Source organism: Pleurodeles waltl, chromosome 9, assembly GCF_031143425.1.
Source record: "Pleurodeles waltl isolate 20211129_DDA chromosome 9, aPleWal1.hap1.20221129, whole genome shotgun sequence".
In the NCBI taxonomy this organism is placed as follows: domain Eukaryota; kingdom Metazoa; phylum Chordata; class Amphibia; order Caudata; family Salamandridae; genus Pleurodeles; species Pleurodeles waltl.
In genome coordinates this window covers 867,493,929-867,517,273 of record NC_090448.1, presented here as the reverse complement: position 1 = coordinate 867,517,273, position 23,345 = coordinate 867,493,929, and the positions used below count along the sequence as shown (strand labels likewise).

The window sequence follows — 23,345 nt, the reverse complement described above, 5'->3', positions numbered from 1 at the left end:
CCCACACCATTTTCTTACCCACAATGCCCTGCAAACCTCCAACTTTGATTGAAATCACACATTTTTCCCACATTTTGGTGATGGAACCTTCCAGAATCTGCAGGAATCCTCAAAATTCCTACCACCCAGCATTGTTGCATCTATACCGATAAAAATAGTGTCCCATTTGTCAACGTAAAACCTTTTGTTTTCAAACTGCCCTTTTGGACCCGCTTTGGTTCCCCCTCTAATTCGACATGTTTTTGGCTCTTCTCTGTCACAGGCTCTTGATAATTTTTATCAGAAGACTGAGAGAAACGTTGGGTGGTAGGAAATTTGTGCCGGTGCTGTGATCCCACACACAAATGTGGTGAAAATTTGATTTTTTTAGCTAAATTTGAGGTTTGCTGAGGATTCTGGGTAAGAAAACACTGGGGGATCCACACATGTCACACCTCCCTGGACCCCCCTTGGGTGTCTAGTTTTCCAAAATGTCTGGGTTTGGTAGGATTTCCTAGATGGCTGCTAAGCCCAGGACCAAAAACGCAGGTGATTTCCCCCCCCCCCCCGAAAAACAGGTAGTTTTGTATTTGATCATTTTGATGTGTCCATGTAGTGTTTTGGGGCATTTCCTGTCACGGGCACTAGGCCGACTGTTCTGCTTTCCCTCTTATCTCATAACCGAGCTTACAGAACCTCTCTGGAATGCACTTCTGAGTTTAAAGAAGACATTTATTGTTATTAATTCCCCACCACGACGTTCCTGACAGACGAAATTAGTAGATTGGAAAAACACGTTCAAAAGTAGTTGCAGCAATGAAAGCAAAATATATCAATACTTCTCAGTTGCAATGTTCACAGCAAATAGATGTGATTATATTATTGCATAACTTCAAAGCAAAGCATTAAAGTCAAAATTCATCACCGTAGGGCCTATAGCTCAGCTTCATCTTTCTGGGGTCTGCAAGTTGATGACTCCGGTCAACTGCGAGAAAGAGATTCTCTACCCAAACAGGAGACAGGCAACTGACGTCTAGCTCCTGCCTGAAGTCAAAGCAGATTCAATCTGCCCTGCTGTAGTCCAGAGTCATCCTTAAAAGCAAACTCAGTGTGAGAACTGAAGGACCCCGGAGCGTGGCCAATCCTCCCGAGCTCTCAGACTGCATTGCTAGGTAAACACTAAATCTACGTGCTCTTATCAGCTAAGGTCTGGTGTGAAGAAAACAGCGTGGTCCATCTTGTGGAAAAACACAGCTTGGAAAAACACAGCTCATCTGCAATGTCTCCACTGCAATGTCTAACCCCACGTTAAAGCCAATAGGCAGCTAACCTAAATATCAAATTTAATGTCTAATGCCATGTCAAAGCCAATAGGCAGCTAAACTGAATACAGAATGTAATGGCTAATGCCATGTCAAAGCCAATAGGCAGCTAACCTAAATATTAAATGTAATGTCTAATGTCATGTCAAAGCCAATAGGCAGCTAAACTGAATACAGAATGTAAAGGCTAATGCCATGTCAAAGCCAATAGGCAGCTAAACTGAATACAAAATGTAATGGCTGAACAAAACATATAATGTGCTACTGGTGAACATTGAGCAACTAATATGCGCAGTGGTGAAACACAAAGTCATTGGTCAAACACAATTAAGAGCATCAAACCTACCCACAAAAGTGAGGTACCATTTTTATTGGGAGACTTGGAGGGAATGATGAGTGGAAGGAAATTTGTGACTCCTCTCAGATTCCAGAACTTTCTATCGCCGAAATGTGAGGAAAAAGTGTTTTTTGCCCAATTTTGAGGTTTGCAAAGGATTCTGGGTAACCTGGTGAGAGCCCCACAAGTCACCCCATTCTGAATTCCTCTAGGTGTCTGGTTTAAAAAAATGTATAGCTTAGGTAGGTTTCCCTAGGTGCCGGCTGAGCTAGAGGCCAAAATCCAAAGATAGGCACTTTACAAAAAACAGGTCAGATTTCAATGTAAAAATGTGATGTGTCCATGTTGCGTTTTCTGTCACGGGCACTAGGTCTACCCACACAAGTGAGGTACCATTTTTATCGGGAGACGTGGGGGAACACAGAATAGAAGAACAAGTGTTATTGCCCCTTGTATTTCTGTACATTTTTTCCTTCCAAATGTAAGACAGTGTTTAAAAAAGACATCTATTTGAGAAATACCCTGTTATTCTCATGCTAGTATGGGGACTCCGGAATTCAGAGATGTGCAAACAACCCCTACTTTTCAACACCTTATCTTGTGCCCATTTTTGAAATACAAAAGTTTGCTTGATACCTATTGTTCACTCTTTATATTTCACCAAATTAATCGCTGTATACCCGGTACAGAATGAAAACCCATTGGAAGGTGCAGCTCACTTATTGGCTCCGGGTACCTAGGGTTCTTGATAAACCTACAAGCCCTATATATCCCCGCTACCAGAAGAGTACAGCAGACGTAACGGTATATTGCTTTTAAAAATCTGCCATAGCTTGGAAAAGTTATAGAAGAAAACATGGCCAGAAATGGCTCTTTTGTTTACCTCAATTTCAATATTTTTTTTAATTCAGCTGTTACGTTCTGTAGGAAAACCTTGAAGGAGCTACACAAATGACCCCTTGCTGAATTTAGAATGTTGTCTACTTTTTAGAAATGTTTAGCTGTCCGGGATCCGGCATTGGTTTCATACTCATTTGTCACTAACTGGAAGGAGGCTGAAAGCACAACAAATAGTACAAATGGGGTATGGTCCCAGTATTGTGTTGAAAAATGTGGTTTTCTGATTCAAGTCTGCCTGTTCCTGAAAGCTGAGAAGATGGTGATTTTAGTACCACAAACCTTTTGTTGATGTCATTTTAAGGGAAAAAACACATGCTTTCTCCTGCAGCCCTTTCTTCCCATTTTTTTTTTTTAAAACAGCATTTTAGCTGTATTTTGTCTAATTTCTTGGTTTCCTCCAGGGGAACCCACAAACTCTGGGTACCTCTAGAATCCCTAGGATGTTAGGAAAAAAGGACGCAAATTTGGCGTGGGTAGCTTATGTGGACAAAAAGGTATTAGGGCCTAAGCACAAACTACCCCAAATAGCCCAAAAAAATGTGGCACGTGAGGGGAAAAGGCCTGGGCGCAAAGCGGTTGAAGAAGGAGGTACACTCTTGAATCCACAAAAAGAGCAATAGAACCAGTTCCTTTATCTCATAAAGGAAAAGGTATGTATTCAAAGTAGTTTTTGGTAGCCAAAAAAAGCAAACAAATAGAGTTCAGGCTTATAGTCAACCTAAGACAGGCAAACAAACATGCTAAGAGACAAACATTCAGGATGCTAGCCCTGCATTATATCTACCCAAAATTGAAGAAAGGAGACTGGATGTTTTAGGTGAATCTTCAAGATGCATATTTCCGCATAGCCATAGTGAAAAAACAGAGAAAAGTCTTAATATTTGTAGAACGAAAGCCCATTATCCGTACACAGTTCTTCCATTCAGCCTAAAGTCCACACCTAGAACTTTCTCCAAATGCATGGATGCATGGTGGTGGTTGCAGCTCACGTCCGGAGAAAAAATATTTACATTTACCCTTATCTGGACGATTGGCTGGTAAAGAATTGGAATTCAAAACTTGTTGTGCAAAGCTTTTTTGATCGACTGGTTAAAAAGGTTTCTCTCTGTCTTTCCGCTGATCCCATTAATCTCAACAATATAAACCAAGCTCAAAGCATCAGATATCTTAATGATTTTAACACACCAGAGTGGCCCAGACAATGGTGGTATCCACAGCTACTTCACCTCCATCAGACCCCACAAGAGACTGCTGTGCAAACACAACCTGCTGTCGAGGATGCAAGGGAAGATTTCTCACCCCATTACACAGTCCCTGAATTTGGGGACAGAGCTTCTGAAGTAGTTCGATACGGACACTTACATCTTCCTCCAGAATGTATGGCCATTCTCAAGGAAGCTAGACATCCAAATGCAAGAGCGTCATATGCTTTTAAGTGTAAAAGATTTATCATCTGGTGTCTCTGAAACAACACAGATCCAATTAAATGCAAAGAAGATGTCATATTACCTTATCTGCTTCATTTGGCACAATCAAAATTACAATTCATATTGATCAAGGTACATTTAGCTGCCATAGCAGAATATATAAATGAGCTGAATCTAGGATCCTCATTTGCTAAAGCACTTGTTAACGACTTCTTAGAAGGATTGAAAAATACCTTTCCTCCTATTAGACAGCATGTCCTTCTTGCGAGTTAAATCTAGTTTTATTAAAATGAGTGGCTCCTCCTTTTGAGCCCTTACGTAAGTCCTCAGTGCAGCACCTCACCTGTAAGTTAGCCTTTTTAGTAGACAGTTTATCAGCAAGGCGAGTTAGCAAGTTGCAGGCTGTAGGAAAATGGCTCCCTGTTGCAGTTACCCCCCACTTTTTGCCCGATATTGATGCTGACTTGACTAAGAAGTGTGCTGGGACCCTGCTAACCAGGCCCCGGCAGACATTGTAAGTGCAGGGTAGCCATAAGAGTATATGGTCTGGGAGTCTGTCATACACGAACTCCACAGCACCATAATGGCTACACTGAAATCTGGGAAGTTTGGAATCAAACTTCTCAGCACAATAAATGCACACTGATGCCAGTGTGGAATTTATTGTAAAATATACCCAGAGGGCATCTTAGAGATGCCCCCTGAATACCAATCCGACTTCTAGTGTTGGGCTGATCAGTTTCTGCCAGCCTGCCACAACCAGACGAGTTGCTGGCCACATGGGGAGAGTGCCCTTGTCACTCTGTGGCCAGGAACAAAGCCTGTACTGGGTGGAGGTGCTTCACACCTCCCCTTGCAGGAACTGTAACACCTGGCGGTGTGCTTCAAAGGCTCACCCTCTTTGTTACAGCACCACAGGGCATCTCAGCTAGTGGAGATGGCCGCCCCTCTGGCCACTGCCCCCACTTCTGGCGGCAAGGCTGGAGGAGATATTTAGGAAAACAAGGAGGAGTCACCCACCAGTCAGGACAGCCCCTAAGGTGCCCTGAGATAAGGTGACCCCTGCCTTTAGAAATCCTCTATCTTAGTTTTGGAGTATTCCCCCAATGGGATTAGCGATGTGCCCCCCTCCCCACAGGGAGGAGGCACAAAGAGGGTGTAGCCACCCTCAAGGACAATAGCCATTGGCTACTGCCCTCCCAGACCTAAACACACACCTTAATTTAGTATTTAGGGGCACCCGAAAACCCAGGAAATCAAATTCCTGCAACCTGAACTAAAGAAGAAGGACTGCTGACCTACAAGCCTGTAAAGATGACGGCAGACGACATCTACTTTGGCCCCAGCCCTACCGGCCTGTCTCCTGACTCGAAAACCTGCAAACAGCGACGCATCCTAAAGGGTCCAGCGACCTCTGAAGCCTCAGAGGACTGTCCTGAATCCCAGGCCCAAGAAACTCCTGTGAGCAGCGGCTCTGCTCAACAACCTGGAACAAACTTGCAACTTTTCTACAACTTTCAAAGACCTCACTCTTCCCACTGGAAGCGTGAGACTTCACACTCTGCACCCGACGCCCCCGGTTCGAGGTTCAGAGAACCAAGACCACAGGGAGGACTCCCAGGTGACTGCGACCCTGTGAGTAGCCCGAGACAACCCCCTGGCCTCCCACAGTGACACCTGCAGAGAGAATCCAGAGGCTCCCCCTGACCGCGACTGCCTGTAACAAGGGACCCGATGCCTGGACCAAGCACTGCCCCCGCAGCCCCCAGGACCAGAAGGACCCGAACTTCAGTGCAGGAGTGACCCCCAGGCGACCCTCTGCCTAGCCCAGGTGGTGGCTGGCCCGAGACGCCCCCCTGTGCCCTTCCTGCACCGCTAGAGTGACCCCCGGGTCCCTCTATTGAAACCAATACAAAACCCAACGCGTGCTTTGCACACTGCACCGGGCCGCCCCTGTGCCGCTGAGGCTGTGTTTTGTGTGCCTACTTGTGTCAACCCCCAGTGCTCCCCAAAACCCCCCTGGTCTGCCTCCCGAGGACGCAGGTACTTACCTGCTGGCAGACCAGAACCGGAGCACCCCTGTTCTCCATAGGCACCTATGTGTTTTGGGCACCTCTTTGACTTCTGCACCTGACCGACCCTGAGCTGCTGGTGTGGTAACTTCGGGGTTGCCTTGAGCCCCCAACGGTGGGCTGCCTATGCCCAGGAACTGAGACTTGTAAGTGTGTTTCTTACCTCACAAACTAACCGATACTTACCTCCCCCAGGAACTGTTGATATTTGCACTGTGTCCAGTTTGAAAATAGCTTATCGCCAAAAGAAACTGTATATGTTATTGCTCTAATTCAAAGTTCCTAACTTACCTGTGTGGAGTACCTTGCATTTTATATATTTACTTCAAATCTTGAACTTGTGGTTCTAAAAATAAATAAAGAAAATATATTTTTCTATATAAAAACTATTGGCCTGGAGTTAAGTCTTTGAGTGTGTGATCTTCATTTATTGCCTGTGTGTGTACAACAAATGCTTAACACTACCCTCTGATAAGCCTACTGCTCAACCAGACTACTACAAAATAGAGCATTAGAATTATCTAATTTTGCCACTATCTTACCTCTTAGGGGAACCCTTGGACTCTGTGCACACTATCTTTTACTTTGAGATAGTATATACAGAGCCAACTTCCTACATTGGTGGATCAGAGGTAGGGTCTAAGACTTTGCATTTGCTGGACTACTCAGCCAATACCTGATCACATGACTAAATTCCAAATATTTTCATTAGAAACTGATTTTGGAATTTGAGCTATTTTTCTAAATTTTTAAACGTCCTGCTAGGGCCTTGTGTAAGTCCCTGTTAGCATTTCTTTTGTAAAAGTTTGGATTTAAGTTCTAGAAGTAGTTTTTAGATTCTTAAAAAGTATTCCCAACTTTTAGAGAAATAATGTCTAGCACAGATGAGATGGTGGTGGAACTCATCCTCACCCCTTACCTGCATCTAGGGATGTCAGAGTTAAGGACAGTCTGTAAGCTAAAAAATACAAAGACTGGGTCCAACCCTACCAAAGTAAAGCTCCAAGAGCTTTTGGCAGAGTTTGCAAAGGACCACCCCTCTGAGGATACTCCTGCAGATAGGGAAGTTAGTGACCAGGAGGATAATTCCCTCCCTTTTGTCCTAACTAGGGAGACTAGGGTCCCTCAACCCTATCTCCACAAATAATAGTCAGAGAGACTGGTTCTTCCACAGGGGAGACCAGTACCTCTGGAAGCATTGAGGGCAGCCTCAATGAAGATGACCTCCTGTTAGCCAGGATGGCCAAAACATTGGCTTTGGAGAGACATCTCCTAGCCATAGAGAGGGAAAGACAAGAGATTGGTTTAGCTCCCATCAATGGTGGCAGCAACATAAATAGGGTCAGAGAGAATAATGACATCCTAAAAATCCCCAGAGTGATTGTAACAAAATATGAAGAAGGTGATGATATCACCAAGTGGTTCACAGCTTTTGAGAGGGCCTGTGCAACCAGAAAAGTAAACAAATCTCACTGGGGTGGTGCTCTCCTTTGGGAAATGTTCACTGGAAAGTCTAGGGATGGACTCCTCACACTCTCTCGTAAGGATGCAGAATCCTATGACCTCGTGAAGGCTACCCTGATTGAGGGCTTTGGACTCTCCACTGAGGAGTACAGGATTAGGTTCAGGGGGGCTCAAAAATCCTTGAGCCAGACCTGGGTTGATTTTGTTGACTTCTCAGTCAAAACACTAGATTGTTGGATAAATGGCAGTGGTGTAAATTATTATGATGGGCTGTATAACTTGTTTATGAAAGAACATCTTTTAAGTATTTGTTTCAATGACAAACTGCATCAGCATCTGGTAGACCTAGGTCCAATTTCTCCCCAAGAATTGGGAAAGAAGGCAGACCATTGGGTCATAGGGTGACCAAGACTTCCACAGGGGGTGACCAAAAGAAAGGGGTCACAAAGCCTCCCCAGGGGAAGAGTGTTGAGACATTCAAGGGAAAAAGTAAAGAGTCTTCTACAGGGCCCCAAAAACCTCCTCAGGAGGGTGGGTTCAAAGCCTCTTCACAATCCTCATTTGGGTATAAGGGTAAAAACTTTGATCCCAAAAAGGCCTGGTGTCGCATCTGTACTCAGTATGGGCACCAAACTAGAGACAAGGCCTATCCCAAGAAAAGTCCCACAACTACTACTCTAGTTAGCACTGGAATAGCCAGTCTCCAGGTGGGATCAACAGTGTGCCCAGAGCAAATCAGGGTTCACACTGAAGCTACATTGGTCTCAGAGGGTGGGGTGGACCTAGCCACACTTGCTGCCTGGCCGCCTAACATGCAAAAATACAGGCAGCAGCTCTTAAATAATGGGACTAGAGTAGAAGCCCTGAGGGATACAGGTGCCAGTGTCACTATGGTGACAGACAAACTGGTTTCCCCAGGACAGTACCTGGCTGGACAAAAATATCCAGTCACCAATGCTGACAATCAGACTAAAGTCCATCCCATGGCAATGGTAACTTTAGAATGGGGAGGTGTCACTGACCTGAAACAGGTGGTAGTCTCTTCTGCAATTCCAGTAGACTGTCTGCTGGGAAATGATCTGGAGTCCTCAGCATGGGCTGAGGTAGAACTCAAAACCCATGCAGCCATGCTGGGTATCCCTGAACTGGTGTGTGTCAAGACAACGGCACAGTGCAGGGCTCAGGGTGAAAAAAGTGTTGGAGTCTGGAATAATGGCCCAACCTTCCAAGAGAAAAGGAAAGAAGATTGTGGAACCGGCTTCAACACTTCACAAGAAACCGAACCTCTCTTCTCAGGAAGATGTTCTATCCCCTGAGGGAACTGAGTCCATGGAGCTGGGACCTTACCAGGTTGAGCACTTGGGCTCAGGGGGACCCTCAAGGGAACAGCTCTGTAAGGGGCAAAAAACTTGTCCCTCTCTTGAAGGCCTAAGACATCAAGCAGCTGAGCAAGAAAAAGGAAATGTCAGTGGAACTCACAGGGTCTATTGCGAAGATGGACTCCTTCACACTGAGGCAAAATATCCCAAACCTGGTGCCACTAGGAAAGTGGTAGTGCCTCAGGAGTTTAGGGAGTTCCTTCTCACCCTTAGCCCATGACATTCCCCTTGCTGGGCATTTCGGACAAACCAAGATATGGGAGAGGTTAGTCAACCATTTCTATTGGCCCAATATGTCCCAGAAGGTAAAGGAGTTTTGCACCTCCTGTGTCACCTGTCAAGCCAGTGGTAAGACAGGTGGCCATCCAAAGGCCCACCTCATTCCACTTCCAGTGGTGGGGGTCCCCTTTGAAAGACTAGTAGTGGATATAGTGGGTCCACTTGAACCTCCCACAGCATCAGGGAACCAGTATATCCTAGTAGTAGTGGATCATGCTACTAGGTACCCTGAAGCAATTCCCCTTAGGTCCACTACTGCCCCTGCAGTAGCCAAAGCACTCATAGATATTTTTGCCAGAGTGGGATTTCCTAAGGAGGTGGTTTCTGACAGAGGTACCAACTTCATGTCAGCTTTCCTGAAACATATGTGGAATGAGCGTGGGGTGACTTACAAATTCCCCACACCATACCATCCACAAACCAATGGCCTTGTTAAGAGATTCAACAAGACATTGAAGGGCATGATCATGGGGCTCCCTGAAAAACTCAAAAGGAGATGGGATGTCCTCTTGCCATGCCTGCTTTTCGCCTACAGAGAGGTGCTTAGAAGGGAGTAGGGTTTTCCCCCTTTGAACTTCTGTTTGGCCATCCTCTTAGGGGACCACCAGCTCTTGTAAAAGAAGGCTGGGAGAGACTTCTCCATGAGCCTAAACAAGATGTGGTGGACTATGTAGTAGGCCTACGTTCAAGGATGGCAGAGTACATGGAAAAGGCAAGCAAAAACCTTGAGGCTAGCCAACAGCTGCAGAAGATGTAGTATGACCAAAAGGCTGCTATGGTTGAGCTTCAGCCATGGCAGAAAGTGTGGGTTCTGGAGCCTGTGGCTCCAAGGGCACTTCAGGACAGATGTAGTGGCCCTTACCCAGTTCTTGAGAAAAAGAGTCAGGTCACCTACCTGGTTGACCTAGGCACTAGCAGGACCCCCAAAAGGGTGATCCATGTAAACCACCTCAAACTCTTTCATGATAGGGCAGATGTAAACATGTTAATGGTTACAGATGAGGACCAGGAAGCAGAGAGTGAACCTCTCCCTGATCTCCTCTCCACTGACCCCAAAGATGGCTCAGTAGAAGGGGTGATCTATTCAGACACCCTCTCTGGCCAACAGCAGGCTGACTGCAGGCAAATCCTCCAGCACTTTGCTGAGCTATTTTCCTTAACACCTGGTCAGACACACCTGTGTACCCATGGTGTGGACACAGGAGACAGCATGCCTGTCATAAACAAAATATTTAGACTGACCAAGTTAAAGAAAGCATCAAAGTGGAAGTCCACTAGATGCTGGAGTTGGGAGTGAGTGAGCACTCTGACAGTCTCTGGGCTAGCCCAGTGTTCGTGGTCCCCAAACCCCACACAAAAGGTGGCAAGAGAGAGATGAGGTTTTCTGTGGACTACAGAGGGCTTAACTCTGTCACCAATACAGATGTTCACCCCATTTTAAGGACAGATGAGCTAATAGACAAATTAGGTGCTGCCAAATACTTAAGTACCTTTGACTTGACAGTAGGGTACTGGCAAATAAAAATGGCACCTGGAGCAAAAGAGAAAACAGCATTCTCTACACCCAATGGGCACTACCAGTTTACTGTGATGGCCTTTGGCTTAAAGAATGCCCCTGCCACCTTCAAAAGGTTGGTGAATCAAGTCCTTGCTGGCTTGAAGTCCTTTTGTGCTGCTTATCTTGATGACATTGCTGTCTTTAGCTCCAACTGGCCGGATCACCTGCTCCACCTGAAGAAGGTTTTGCAGGCCCTGCAAGCAGCAGTCCTCTCTAGCAAGGCATCTAAATGTCACATAGGTCAGGATACTGTGGTTTACTTGGGACACCTTGTAGGTGGAAGCCAAGTTCAGCCACTCCAACCCAAGATCCAGACTATTCTGGACTGGGTAGCTCCAAAAACCCAGACTCAAGTCAGGGCATTCCTTGGCTTGACTGGGTACTACAGGAGGTTTGTGAAGGGATATGGATCAATAGTGACACCCCTCACAGAACTTACCTCCAAGAAAATGCCCAAGAAAGTGAACTGGACCTTGGACTGTCAAAAGGCCTTTGACACCCTGAAGCAAGCAATATATACAGTACCAGTTTTGAAAGTTCCAGATTACTCTAAGCAGTTCATTGTGCAGACAGATGCCTCTGAACATGGCATAGGAGCAGTCCTGTCCCAAACAAATGATGATGGCCTTGACCAGCCTGTTGCTTTTATTAGCAGGAGGTTACTCCACAGGGAGCAGCGTTGGAGCGCCATTGAAAGGGAGGCCTTTGCTGTGGTCTGGTCCCTGAAGAAGTTGAGACCATACCTTTTTGGTACTCACTTCATAGTTCAAACTGACCACAGACCTCTCAGATGGCTAATGCAAATGAAAGGAGAAAACCCTAAACTGTTAAGGTGGTCCATATTCCTACAGGGAACGGACTTTGTAGCGGAACACGGACCTGGGACTGCAACTGCCAATGCTGATGTCCTTTCCAGGTTCTTCCACTTAGAAAATGAAGACTCTTGGGAAAGGTTAGTCTCATCCTCTTTCATTGGGGGGGGGGGGGGGGGGGGTTGTGTAAGGAAATGCCTCCTTGGCATGGGTACCCCCTGACTTTTTGCCTTTTGCTGAGGCCAAGTTATGATTGAAAGTGTGCTGGGACCCTGCTAACCAGGCCCCAGCACCAGTGTTCTTTCCCTAAACTGTACCTTTGCTTCCACAATTGGCACAGCCCTGGCACTCAGATAAGTCCCTTGTAAATGGTACCCCTGATACCAAGGGCCCTGATGCCAGGGAAGGTCTCTGAGGGCTGCAGCATGTCTTATGCCATCCTGGGGACCCCTCACTCAGCACATGCATAGTGCCTCACAGCTTGTGTGTGCTGGTGGGGAGAAAACAGACTAAGTCGACATGGCGCTCCCCTCAGAGTGCCATGCCAACCTCACACTGCCTGTGGCATAGGTAGGTCACCCCTCTAGCAGGCCTTACAGCCATAAGGCAGGGTGCACTATACCACAGGTGAGGACATATGTGCATGAGCACTATATCCCTACAGTGTCTAAGCAAAACCGTAGACATTGTAAGTGCAGGGTAGCCATAAGAGTATATGGTCTGGGAGTTTGTCAAACACAAACTCCACAGTTCCATAATGGCTACATTAAAATCTGGGAAGTTTGGTATCAAACTTCTCAGCACAATAAATGCACACTGATGCCAGTGTGGAAGTTATTGTAAAATGCACCCATTGGGCATCTTAGCGATGCCCCCTAATACCAATCTGACTTCTATGTTAGCCTGTCCTGGGTGGAGATGCTTCTCACCTCACCCTGCAGGAACTGTAACATCTGGCGGTGAGCCTCAAAGGCTCACCCCTTTTGTTACAGCGCCACAGGGCATCCCTGCTAGTGGAGATGCCCACCCCTCCGGCCACTGCCTCAACTTATGGCGGCAAGGCTGGAGGAAATAATGAGAAAAACAAGGAGGAGTCACCCACCAGTCAGGACAGCCCCTAAGGTGAGCTGAGGTGACCCCTGCCTTTAGAAATGCTCCATCTTAAATTTGGAGGATTCCCCCAATAGGATTAGGGTTGTTCCCCCCTCCCCTCAGGGAGGAGGCACAAAGAGGGTGTAGCCACCCTCCAGGACATTAGCCTTTGGCTACTGGCCCCCAGACCTAAACACACCCCTAAATTTAGGATTTAGGGGCACCCAAGAACCCAGGAAATCAGATTCCTGCAACCTAAACTAAGAAGAAGGACTGCTGACCTGAAAGCCCTGCAGAGACGACGGAAGATGACAACTGCTTTGGCCCCAGCCCTACTGGCCTGTCTCCTGACTCTAAAACCTGCAACAGTGACGCATCCAACATGGACCAGCAACCTCTGAAGCCTCAGAAGACTGCCCTGAACCTGAGGACCAAGAAACTCCTGTGAACCGCGGCTCTGCTCAACAAACAGCAACAATATTGCAACTTTCAAAGACCTCACTCTTTCCGCCGGAAGCTTGAGACTTCACCCTCTGCATCCGACACCCCCAGCTCGTGATCCAGAGAACAAACACCACAGGGAGGACTCCCAGGCTACGGCAACCTCGCGTGTAGCCCGAGACGACCCCCCTGATGCCCCACAGCGACGCATGCAGAGAGAATCAAGAGGCTCACTCTGAACGCAACTGCCTGTAACAAGGGATCCGACACCTGGGCCACGCACTGCACCTGCAGCCCCCAGGACCAGAAGGAACCAAACCTCAGTGCATGAGTGTCCACCAGGCGACCCTCAGCCTAGCCCAGTCGGTGGCTGGCCCAAGAAGCCACCCTGTGCCCTGCCCGCACCGCCAGAGTGACCCCCGGGTCCCTCCATTGATTCCTATTCAAAACCCGACAGCAGCTTTGCACACTGCACCCGGCCGCCCCTGTGCCACTGAGGGTGTGTTTTGTGTGCCTACTTGTGTCCCCCCACCCAGTGCTCTACAAAACCCCCCTGGTCTGCCCCCCGAGGACACGGGAACTTACCTGCTGGCAGACCGGAACCGGAGCACCCCTGTTCTCCATAGGCACCTGTGTGTTTTGGGCACCTCTTTGACCTCTACACCTGACTGGCCCTGAGCTGCTGGTGTGGTAACTTTGGGGCTGCCTTGAACCCCCAACGGTGGGCTGCCTATGCCCAGGAACTGAGACTTGTAAGTGTCTTACTTACCTCACAATCTAACCAATACTTACCTCCCCCAGGAACTGTTTGTGCACTGTCTACTTTTAAAATAGCTTATTGCCATTTTAACAAAAACTGTATATGTTATTGCTCTGATTCAAAGTTCCTAATTTACCTGTGTGGAGTACCTTGCATTTTATATATTTACTTCAAATCTTGAACTTGTGGTTCTAAAAATAAATTAAGAAAATATATTTTTCTATATAAAAACGATTGGCCTGGAATTAAGTCTTTGAGTGTGTGTTCCTCATTTATTGCCTGTTTGTACAACAATTGCTTAACGCTACCCTCTGATAAGCCTACTGCTCGACCACACTACCACAAAATAGAGCATTAGAATTATCTAATTTCGCCACTATCTTACCTCTAGGGGGAACCCTTGGGCTCTGTGCACACTATCTCTTACTTTGAGATAGTATATACAGAGCCAACTTCCTACACCCATGATCATGCCCTTCAATGTCTTGTTAAACTTTTCTGTAAGACCATTGGTTTGTGGATGGTATGGTGTGGTGAACTTTTAAGTCACCCCACACTCATTCCACATGTGTTTTGGGTAAACTGACATGAAGTTGGTACCTCTGTCGGAAACCACCTCCTTAGGAAATCCAACTCTGGTAAAAACACCAATGAGTGCTTTAGCTACTGCAGGAGCAGTAGTGCACCTAAGGGGAATTGTTTCAGGGTACCTGGTAGCATGATCCACTACTACCAAGATACATTGGTTCCCGGATGCTGTGGGAGGTTCAAGTGGACCCACTCTCTCAAAGGGGACCCCCTCCACTGGAAGTGGAATGATGGGGGGCTTTGGATGGCCACCTGTCTTACCACTGGCTTGACAGGTGACTCAGGAGGTGCAAAACTCCTTAACCTTCTGGGACATATTGGGCCAATACAAATGATTGACTAATCTCTCCCAAGTCTTGGGTTGTCCCAAATGCCCAGCAAGGGGAATATCATGGGCTACGGTCAGAATGAACTCCCTAAACTGTAAAGGAGTCCATCTTCCCAATAGACCCTGTGGATTCCACTGACAGTTCCTTTTTCTTGCTCAGCTGCTTGCTGTCTTAGGCCTTCAAGAGAGGGACAACTCTTTTGTCCCTTATACAGCTGTTCCCTTGAGGGTCCCGCTGGGCCCAAGAGCTCCATCTGATAAGGCTCCAGCTCCATGGACTCAGTTCTCTCAGGGCATAGAACATCTTTCTGGGAAGAAAGGTTCTGTTTCTTTTGCTGTGCAGAAGCTGGTTCCCCAGTCTTCTTTCCTTTCCTTTCCTTTTGGAAGGTTGGGCCATTATTCCAGACTCCAACACTTCTTTTTCACCCTGAGCCCTGCATTGTGTCCTTATCTTGACACACACTGATTCAGAGATACCCAGCATGGCTGCATGGGTCTTGAGCTCTACCTCAGCCCATGGTGAGGACTCCAGATCATTCCCTAGCAGATATTCTACTGGAATTGCAGAGGAGACTACCACCTGTTGCAGGCCAGTGATCACTCCTGATTCTAAAGTTACCATTGCCATGGGATGGAATTTAGTTTGATTGTCAACATTAGTGACTGGATATGTCTGTCCAGCAAGGTACTGTCCTGGGGAAACCAGTTTGTCTGTCACCATGGTGACACTGGACCCATTATCCCTCAGTGCTTCTACTCTATTCCCATTTATCAAGAGCTGCTGCCTGTATTTTTGCATATTAGGCGGCCAGGCAGCAAGTGTGGCTAAATCTACCCCACCCTCTGAGACTAATGTAGCTTCGGTGTGAACCCTGATTTGCCCTGGGCACACTGTTGATCCCACCTGGAGACTGGCTATTGCAGTACTAAATGGAGTAGTATTTGCTGTGGGACGTTTCTTTGGACAGGCCTTGTCACCAGTTTGGTGTCCATGCTGTCTACAGTTTTGACACCAGGCCTTCTTGGGATCAAACTTTTTACCCTTATACCCATTTGTGGACTGTGAAGAGGCTCGGCCCACCCTCCTGAGCAGGTTTTTGGGGCCCTGAAGAAGACTCTTTACTTTTGTCCTTGGATGTCTCACCATGCTTCCCTTGGGGAGGCTTTCTGACCCCTTTCTTTTGGTCACCCGTTGTGGAAGTCTTGGTCACCCTAGTCTTGACCCAGTGGTCTGCCTTCTTTCCCAATTCTTGGGGAGAAATTGGACCTAGGTCTACCAGATGTTGATGCAGTTTGTCATTAAAGCAATTACTTAACAGATGTTCTTTCATAAATAAACTATACAGCCTATCATTATCACTTACACCACTACCAGTTATCCAACCATCTAGTGTTTTGACTGAGAAGTCAACAAAATCAACCCAGGTCTGGCTCGAGGATTTATCAGCCCCCCTTAACCTAATCCTGTACTCCTCATTTGAGAATCCAAAGCCTTCGATCAGGATAGCCTTCATGAGGTCATAAGATTCTGCATCTTTACCAGAGAGTGTGATGAGTCTATCCCTACACTTTCCAGTGAGCATTTCCCAAAGGAGAGCTTCCCAGTGAGATCTGCTTACTTTTCTGGTTGCACAGGCCCCCTCAAAAGCTGTAAACCGCTTGGTGATATCATCACCTTCTTCATATTTAGTTACAATCCCTTTGGGGATTTTTAGGATTTCAGTATACTCTATGACCCTATTTATGTTGCTGCCACCATTGATGGGAGCTAAACCCATCTCTTGTCTTTCCCTCTCTATGGCTAGGAGTTGTCTCTCCAAAGCCAATCTTTTGGCCATCCTGGCTAACAGTATGTCCTCTTCATTGAGGCTGTCCTCAGTGCTCACAGGGGTACTGGTCTGCCCTGTGGAAGAACCAGGCTCTCTATGATTTGTGGAGTCAGGGTTCTGTGAACCCTGCTCTCCCTAATTAGGACAGGAGGATGAGTTCTTCCTCCTGTTCACTAATTTCCCCCATCTGAAGGAGCATCAGAGGGGTGGTCCCTTGTGAACTCTGCCAAGAGCTCCTGGAGCTTTGCTTGGTAGGGTTGGACCCAGTCTTTATCTTTTTTATCTTACAGAGAGACCTTAACTCTGACATCCCTAGATGCAGGTAAGGTGTGAGGTTGAGTTCCGTCACTGTCTCTTCTGTTTGAATCATTATCACTCTAAAAGTTTGGATTACTAAATCTAAAAGCTACTTCTAGAATGTAAATCCTAACTTTTACAAACTTTTAAACTTCAAAAGAAGTGCTAACAGGGACTTACACAAGGCCCTAGCAGGACTTTAAAAAATGTAGAAAAATAGTTAAAAAATTCAAAAATTAGTTTCTAATGACAATTTTTGGAATTTTGTCATGTGATCAGGTATTGGCTGAGTAGTCCAGCAAATGGAAAGTCTTAGACCCCACCGCTGATCCACCAATGTAGGAAGTTGGCTCTGTATATACTGTCTCAAAGTGAGAGATAGTGTGCACAGGGTCCAAGGGCTCCCCTTAGTGGTTGATAGTGTAAAACTAGATAATACCAATGCTCTATTTTGTGGTAGTGTGGTCGAGCAGTAGGTTTATCAGAGGGTAGTGTTAAGCATTTGTTGTACACACACAGGCAATAAATAGGGTACATACACTCAAAGACTTAACTCCAGGTCAATAGGTTTTTATATAGAAATAAGAACCACAAGATTCAAGATTTTAGGTAAGTACATAAAATGCAACGTACTTCACACAGGTAAGTATAGAACTTTGATTTAAAAACAGTAGTACACACAGGTTTGGTTAAAATGGCAAATAGCTATTTTGAAAGTGGACACAGTGCAAAAATCAACAGTTCCTGGGGGAGGTAAGTATTGGTTAGTTTTTCAGGTAAGTAAAGAACTTACACAGCCAGTCTCCTGGGCATAGGCAGCCCACTGTTGGGGGTTTCAGTCAACCCCAAACACCCAGCACCAGCACCAGCAACAGAGGGCCGGTCAGGTGGAGAGGTAAAAGTAGGGCCCAAATAACATAGGCGCCTATGGAGAACAGGGGTGCTCCGGTAGCAGGTAAGTACCTGTGTCCTCTGGGAGCAGACGGGGGGGGGGGTTTGTAGAGCACTGGGGAGGGTGGGGGGGGTTCCAAACAGGCACACAAAATACACCCTCAGCGGCACAGGGGCAGCCAGGTGCAGTGTGCAAAGTAGGTGTCGGGTTGTAGATAGGAAACAATGGAGAGACCCGGGGGTCACTCTGGTGATGCAGGCAGGACACAGGGGGGGCTTCTCTGGCCAGCCACCGCCTGGGCTAGGATGAGTGCCGCCTGCTGGTTACTCCTGCACTGGTGGTTGGTTCCTCTCGGTCCTGGGGGCTGCGGGTGCAGTGCTTCTTCCAGGCGACAGGTTCCTTTGTTACCGGGCAGTCGCGGTCAGGGGGAGCCTCTAGATCCTCTCTGCAGGCATCGCTGTGGGGGTGGAGCGAGGTCGACTCAGGGTGTGCACGTCGTTGGAGTCCTCTCTGCAGTGTTAGTTCCTCTGAACACGAGCCGGGGGCATCAGGTGCAGAGTGTGAAGACTCACGCTTCCGGGGTGAGGCTGGAGTTTTCTTTAAAGATGGTTTCTTTGTTGCAATTTTGGACACAGCTGCTGTCCTCTCGAGTTTCTTGGTCCTTTAGGTGCAGGTCAGTCCTCAGAGTCCTCAGAGGTCGCTGGTCCCGCTGGATGCATCGCTGTGCAGGTTCTTTGAGTCTGGAGACAGGCGGGTAGGGCTGGGGCCAAGTCAGTTGTCGTTTCAGTCATCGCTGCGGGGCTTTCAAGTCAGAAGTCCTTCTTCTTTCCTGAGGTTGCAGGAATCTGGTTTCCTGGTTCAGGGTCACCCCTACATACTCGATTTAGGGGTGTGTTTAGGTCTGGGGGTGGCTACTGCCCTGGAGGGTGGCTACACCCTCTTTGTGCCTCCTCCCTGTGGGGAGGGGGGCACATCCCTAATCCTATTGGGGGAATCCTCCAAAACAAGATGGAGGATTTCTTAAGGCAGGGGTCACCTCAGTTCAGGACACCTTAGGGGCTGTCCTGGCTGGTGGGTGACTCCTCCTTGTTTTTCTCATTATCTCCTCCAGACTTGCCGCCAAAAGTGGGGGCTGTGTCTGGAGGGGGGGCATCTCCACTATCCCTGAGGCGCTGTAACACCAGGCTTGACCCTTTGAGACTCACCGCCAGGTGTTACAGTTCCTGCAGGGGGAGGTGAGAACCACCTCCACCCAGTACAGGCTTTGTTCCTGGCCACAGAGTGACAAAGGCACTCACCCCATGTGGCCAGAAACCCGTCTGGATGTGGCAGGCTGGCAGAAACTGGTCAGCCTAACATTAGGAATTGGACTGGTATACAGGGCGCATCTCTAAGATGCCCTCTGTGTGCATTTTTCAATAAATCCCACACTGGCATCAATGTGGATTTGTTGTGCTGAGAAGTTTGATACCAAACTTCCCAGAATTCAGTGTAGCCAATATGGAACTGTGGAGTTTGTGTTTGATGTACTCTGAGACCATATACTCGCTACCCTGCACTTACAAAGTGTAAGATTTGGCTTAGACACTGTAGAGGCATAGTGCTCATGCAACTATGCCCTCACCTGTGGTATAGTGCACCCTGCCTTAGGGCAGTAAGGCCTGCTAGAGGGGTGACTTACCTATGCCACAGGCAGTGGGTATTGGGCGTGACACTCTGAGGGGAGTGCCATGTCGACTTAATCATTTTCTCCCCACCAGCACACACAACATGTGAGGCAGTGTGCATGTGCTGAGTGAGGGGTCCCCAGGGTGGCATAATACATGCTGCAGCTCTTAGAGACCTTCCCTGGCCACAGGGTCCTTGGTACCAGGGGTACCAGTTACAAGGGACTTATCTGTGTGCTAGGGCTGTACCAATTGTGGAGTCAAAGGTACAGTTTAGGGAAAGAACACTGGTGCTGGGGCTTGGTTAGCAGGGTCCCAGCACACTTTCAATCATAACTAGCATCAACAAAAGGCAAAAGGTTAGGGGGTAACCATGCCATGAGAGGCGTTGTCCTACAATCTGGTAGAGACATATTCTAGTTGCCGATTCCTTACCGACCCGCCCATTCTCCCCGCACTGCGAACTGATTTCTAGGGACAGGAACTTCCCTTAAGGGCCCTAGTTTTGGTGTACCACTCTGTGTTCTTCATGGCATGGAAAGTCGTGAAAAGAAACTGACGTTAGTGCACCGGGGTGGCATCTATATCCGACTGCGACGTCATCACGGTGAGCACAACGCCCGCAGAGTCGACCAACGCCACCTGACGGCGCTCAGAGGTACTGCTCGAAGAAAAATCTCCGGATCCAGTCTGACGCCTGGAGAAATTCTAAGATAAGGAATCTGCAATTAGAATATGTCTCTACCAGATATTTTGTTACGAAGTTAATTAACTTGTACATTTAGAACATCCTTGATGTTCGTAATCAATGACATTTAGGGCCAGATTTACAAACAGTTCACACAGCACAGCAAGTAAAGTTGCTGTGCTGCGATGACTGAATGGGAGAGAGCAGAACTGTACATATATAAAAAAGTGTGGCAGTTCTGCTCTGCCTGCAGGGTGCACTTTTGGCAGACATGCATCAACGCAGGCTCCCTTGTGCTACAATGCAAGGGTGTCTGAATTGTGGTATGCATAGCTATTGGGCATGAAGGGGCCCCTTGGTGTACAAAAACTGTTATAAGGCATTTTCCTCTTCATATGTATGCTGTAGAATGCAGCATGCATGCAAAGGGAAAAAACAAAGAGAAAGAAAAATATTTCTCCTTGTTACCCCTGCCTCAAGTAGGCACATGATTTTGGTGGAGATCCCTATTTCTTTATAGATTTGCTTCAAACCCCATGGGTGGTTGCATGGGAACACCCATGCACCCATGTAATGCCCACTAGATGCAAAGTAATGCAAGGCAGTGCATTGCACTGCATTGTGTTACTGGGGGTTATAATCCAATACAAATCCCGATTTGTGTTGGATTGTAAATCCTACCAGTAGACTTTGCCTCCTGTTGGTGTTAAACAGGTAAAACAATTCTGACCCAAAGTCTTTTTAATCTGGACCTTATGTTAAAAATCAGCTTCTGCCTCATTGAAACTGGGTTTTCACAAAGGATATAATTTACAATATTTACATATGTTTGTGAATAGCAAAGCTGTTTTCAAACATGTAAAAGATAGAAAGAAGCACCAATGGGCTAATTTAAAAAAAAAAAAACACAGTCATGCTTCACCAATCCAGGCTGCTTTAAACGGTGTGGACTTGGGACGGTTTTAAACAGGAGCGCAGACTGTTTTTAAAAAAATAGGTTTTATGCATGCAGTCATTTTTCAGGATTCTTCAGAACAAGTTTAAAAAATGACTAAACATTTGGTAAAAAACTGCCCCTATAAGGAACCTGAGAGAAAACGACCAGAGGTCAATCTCAAACTACAACGTGGTCAAGGTAAGAGCTTTCAGCTGTGGCTCGCTTGTGTATAATGTATGCATGGTCAATTTAAAATTGCATTATACAAAAGCAGGACAAAAATACACTGTAGCACCTAACCACAAAAGCCATTATGTGATTGCGTGGGAGACAACTAAAAAATTTGGACATGTTCCACTTGCACTGGTCCAGTACCATGGTATATACAAGGAGAGGACATTTCTGTACAACTCAACCTGGTGGCATGGCCAGGAAGCAGATGGTCCCTCTCCACTTATTTTCCTTAGCTGTGAAGGCTAATGAACAAAATGGCTATGTCCCTAACTCCTTGGCCTGCCCGGGCTATGGAGTACATTTGTTTGCTCCCTTGCCTAGCCCTCCAGAAAGGAAACAGAAGCTTCCTCTCCTGCGCAACCACATAATCTCTTAGTTGGGTTGCAGTGGCCTTAGAGGCTGCAGTAAAAAATGTGGGCAGGTCCGCCAATGCCCTGGGACTTAAGGTTTAGAAGTCTATGAGACTTGCATTCAGCATGAAATAGGGTTATTTTGTGTTTGCTTTCAATATTGTACAAAGCACTTGATGTCAGTAGCTCAGTGTTCCTTTTGTTGTTCTTCTACAGGCAAAGCATAAGCGATTTTTAGGACATTCGGCTCACCTGACAAATATACGATTTACCAGTGGGGATCGCTATGTCGTAAGCGCTGGAGGCGATGACTGCAGGTATGCCATCTGTGGACACTTAAAAATGCATTTTGGAGGACAATGAGATATACCAGGACAGACTGCATCTCTCTGTGAAATAAACCATCCTACATTAACCATCCATTGTCGCATAGGTTCTCATTATCCTAATGAGACTACTGGATTTGGGCAGCAGAATCACCTGGACTGCGGGGACAGAGTCTGAACCCGCACCATGTGACACCTGTTGGCCTAATCCGGGTTTGTTCCAGGTAACTAGCAGTGCCTCATCTCCACCCAAGAACAGCGATGATTGGGCAACCGGGCGCATGAAATAAATGACTCCTCAGGGGAATCGTGGTCACTCAGATCTCATCACATTCTCTCAGTTACATTAGTCTCACATATGCAAGGACAATCAGAGGCAGAGTAAGATTCAATAAGGTTTTATTGAAGTAACTGCATCTTAGATAACAAACCATGTATTGCAATATCTAGGACGATGAAGCACAATAAGATTAAGATTGTGACGAGGAGAGTAAAACACAAAAATAACGCTACCATTTTGTCACTAAGATTGTGAAGGATAGTTTCTACCTAGGCTATGTTAGAGCACAGCATGTTAAGCTCTAATTCTGCCCTTTCAAGTTCTCCCTGGGAAGACATTATCCCTCATACCTGAGCAAGAGGCCTGTAGTCTACATAAGCAGCTCTAGCGAAGCAATCAGTATACAGTCGTGGTCAGCTGGAATCTCCCTCTAATGTACATGGGTCAAAGTAGTGTTTTTATAATAAAACAGCTGATGTGGCTACTGTTAAAATAATATAATGAAGCTAAAATAAAACATATCTGTATTAAAATGGGAATTACTCGAACTCTAGTATTTTTACTCTGCGTCAAGGAAGCCTCCTATCCAGTAGGCATATTTAACGGGATATTCTTTAAGTGAGGTGTGCCGTCAGCCGAGGCTTTCACGGCAGCCATATTTCATTGTCCGGTTTCGTTCTAGAACGAGTTACTGCAGCAACAGAAGCCGTAGCTACTGCTGATTTGGCTGCTTCATCTGCCAGTGTATTGCCAGCAACCTGTATTCCAACGCACTGGTGTCCAAGTGTATGTACAACATGGATATTTGGTAGCATTTCCTTTACATCCGCTACTTTCCCCCCCACAGAAGTCTGTGTTTGATGGTGTTACCTTTAGAATCTCTGAATCCATTCTGGTGCCAATAATGCAGATATTCATTGAAGGACTGTAGACAATAGTACGAATCACAGACTATCAGTGTTAGCTGGTCAGGACTCATATGTTCCAGTGCCATCACCAGTGCCTTTAGTTCTGCTTGTTGTGCAGTCCCCTGTGGTTTGTGTAAAGGTATGTTGTAGATAGAATTTACTACCTTCCATATAGCCACTTACGACTGCGCAAGCAGCG

The 23,345-nt window shown here is 46.7% G+C and overlaps 1 protein-coding gene across 1 annotated transcript in view; it reads left to right on the top strand.

Moving 5' to 3' along the window:
- Nucleotides 1–23,345, top strand: part of EML5 (EMAP like 5) — a 1,994,219-nt gene that overhangs the window by 1,927,401 nt on the left and 43,473 nt on the right. The window contains exon 41 of the mRNA XM_069208148.1: nucleotides 21,849–21,949. Coding sequence (XP_069064249.1) covers nucleotides 21,849–21,949 — 101 coding nt within the window. The remainder of the gene's footprint in view (nucleotides 1–21,848; nucleotides 21,950–23,345) is intronic.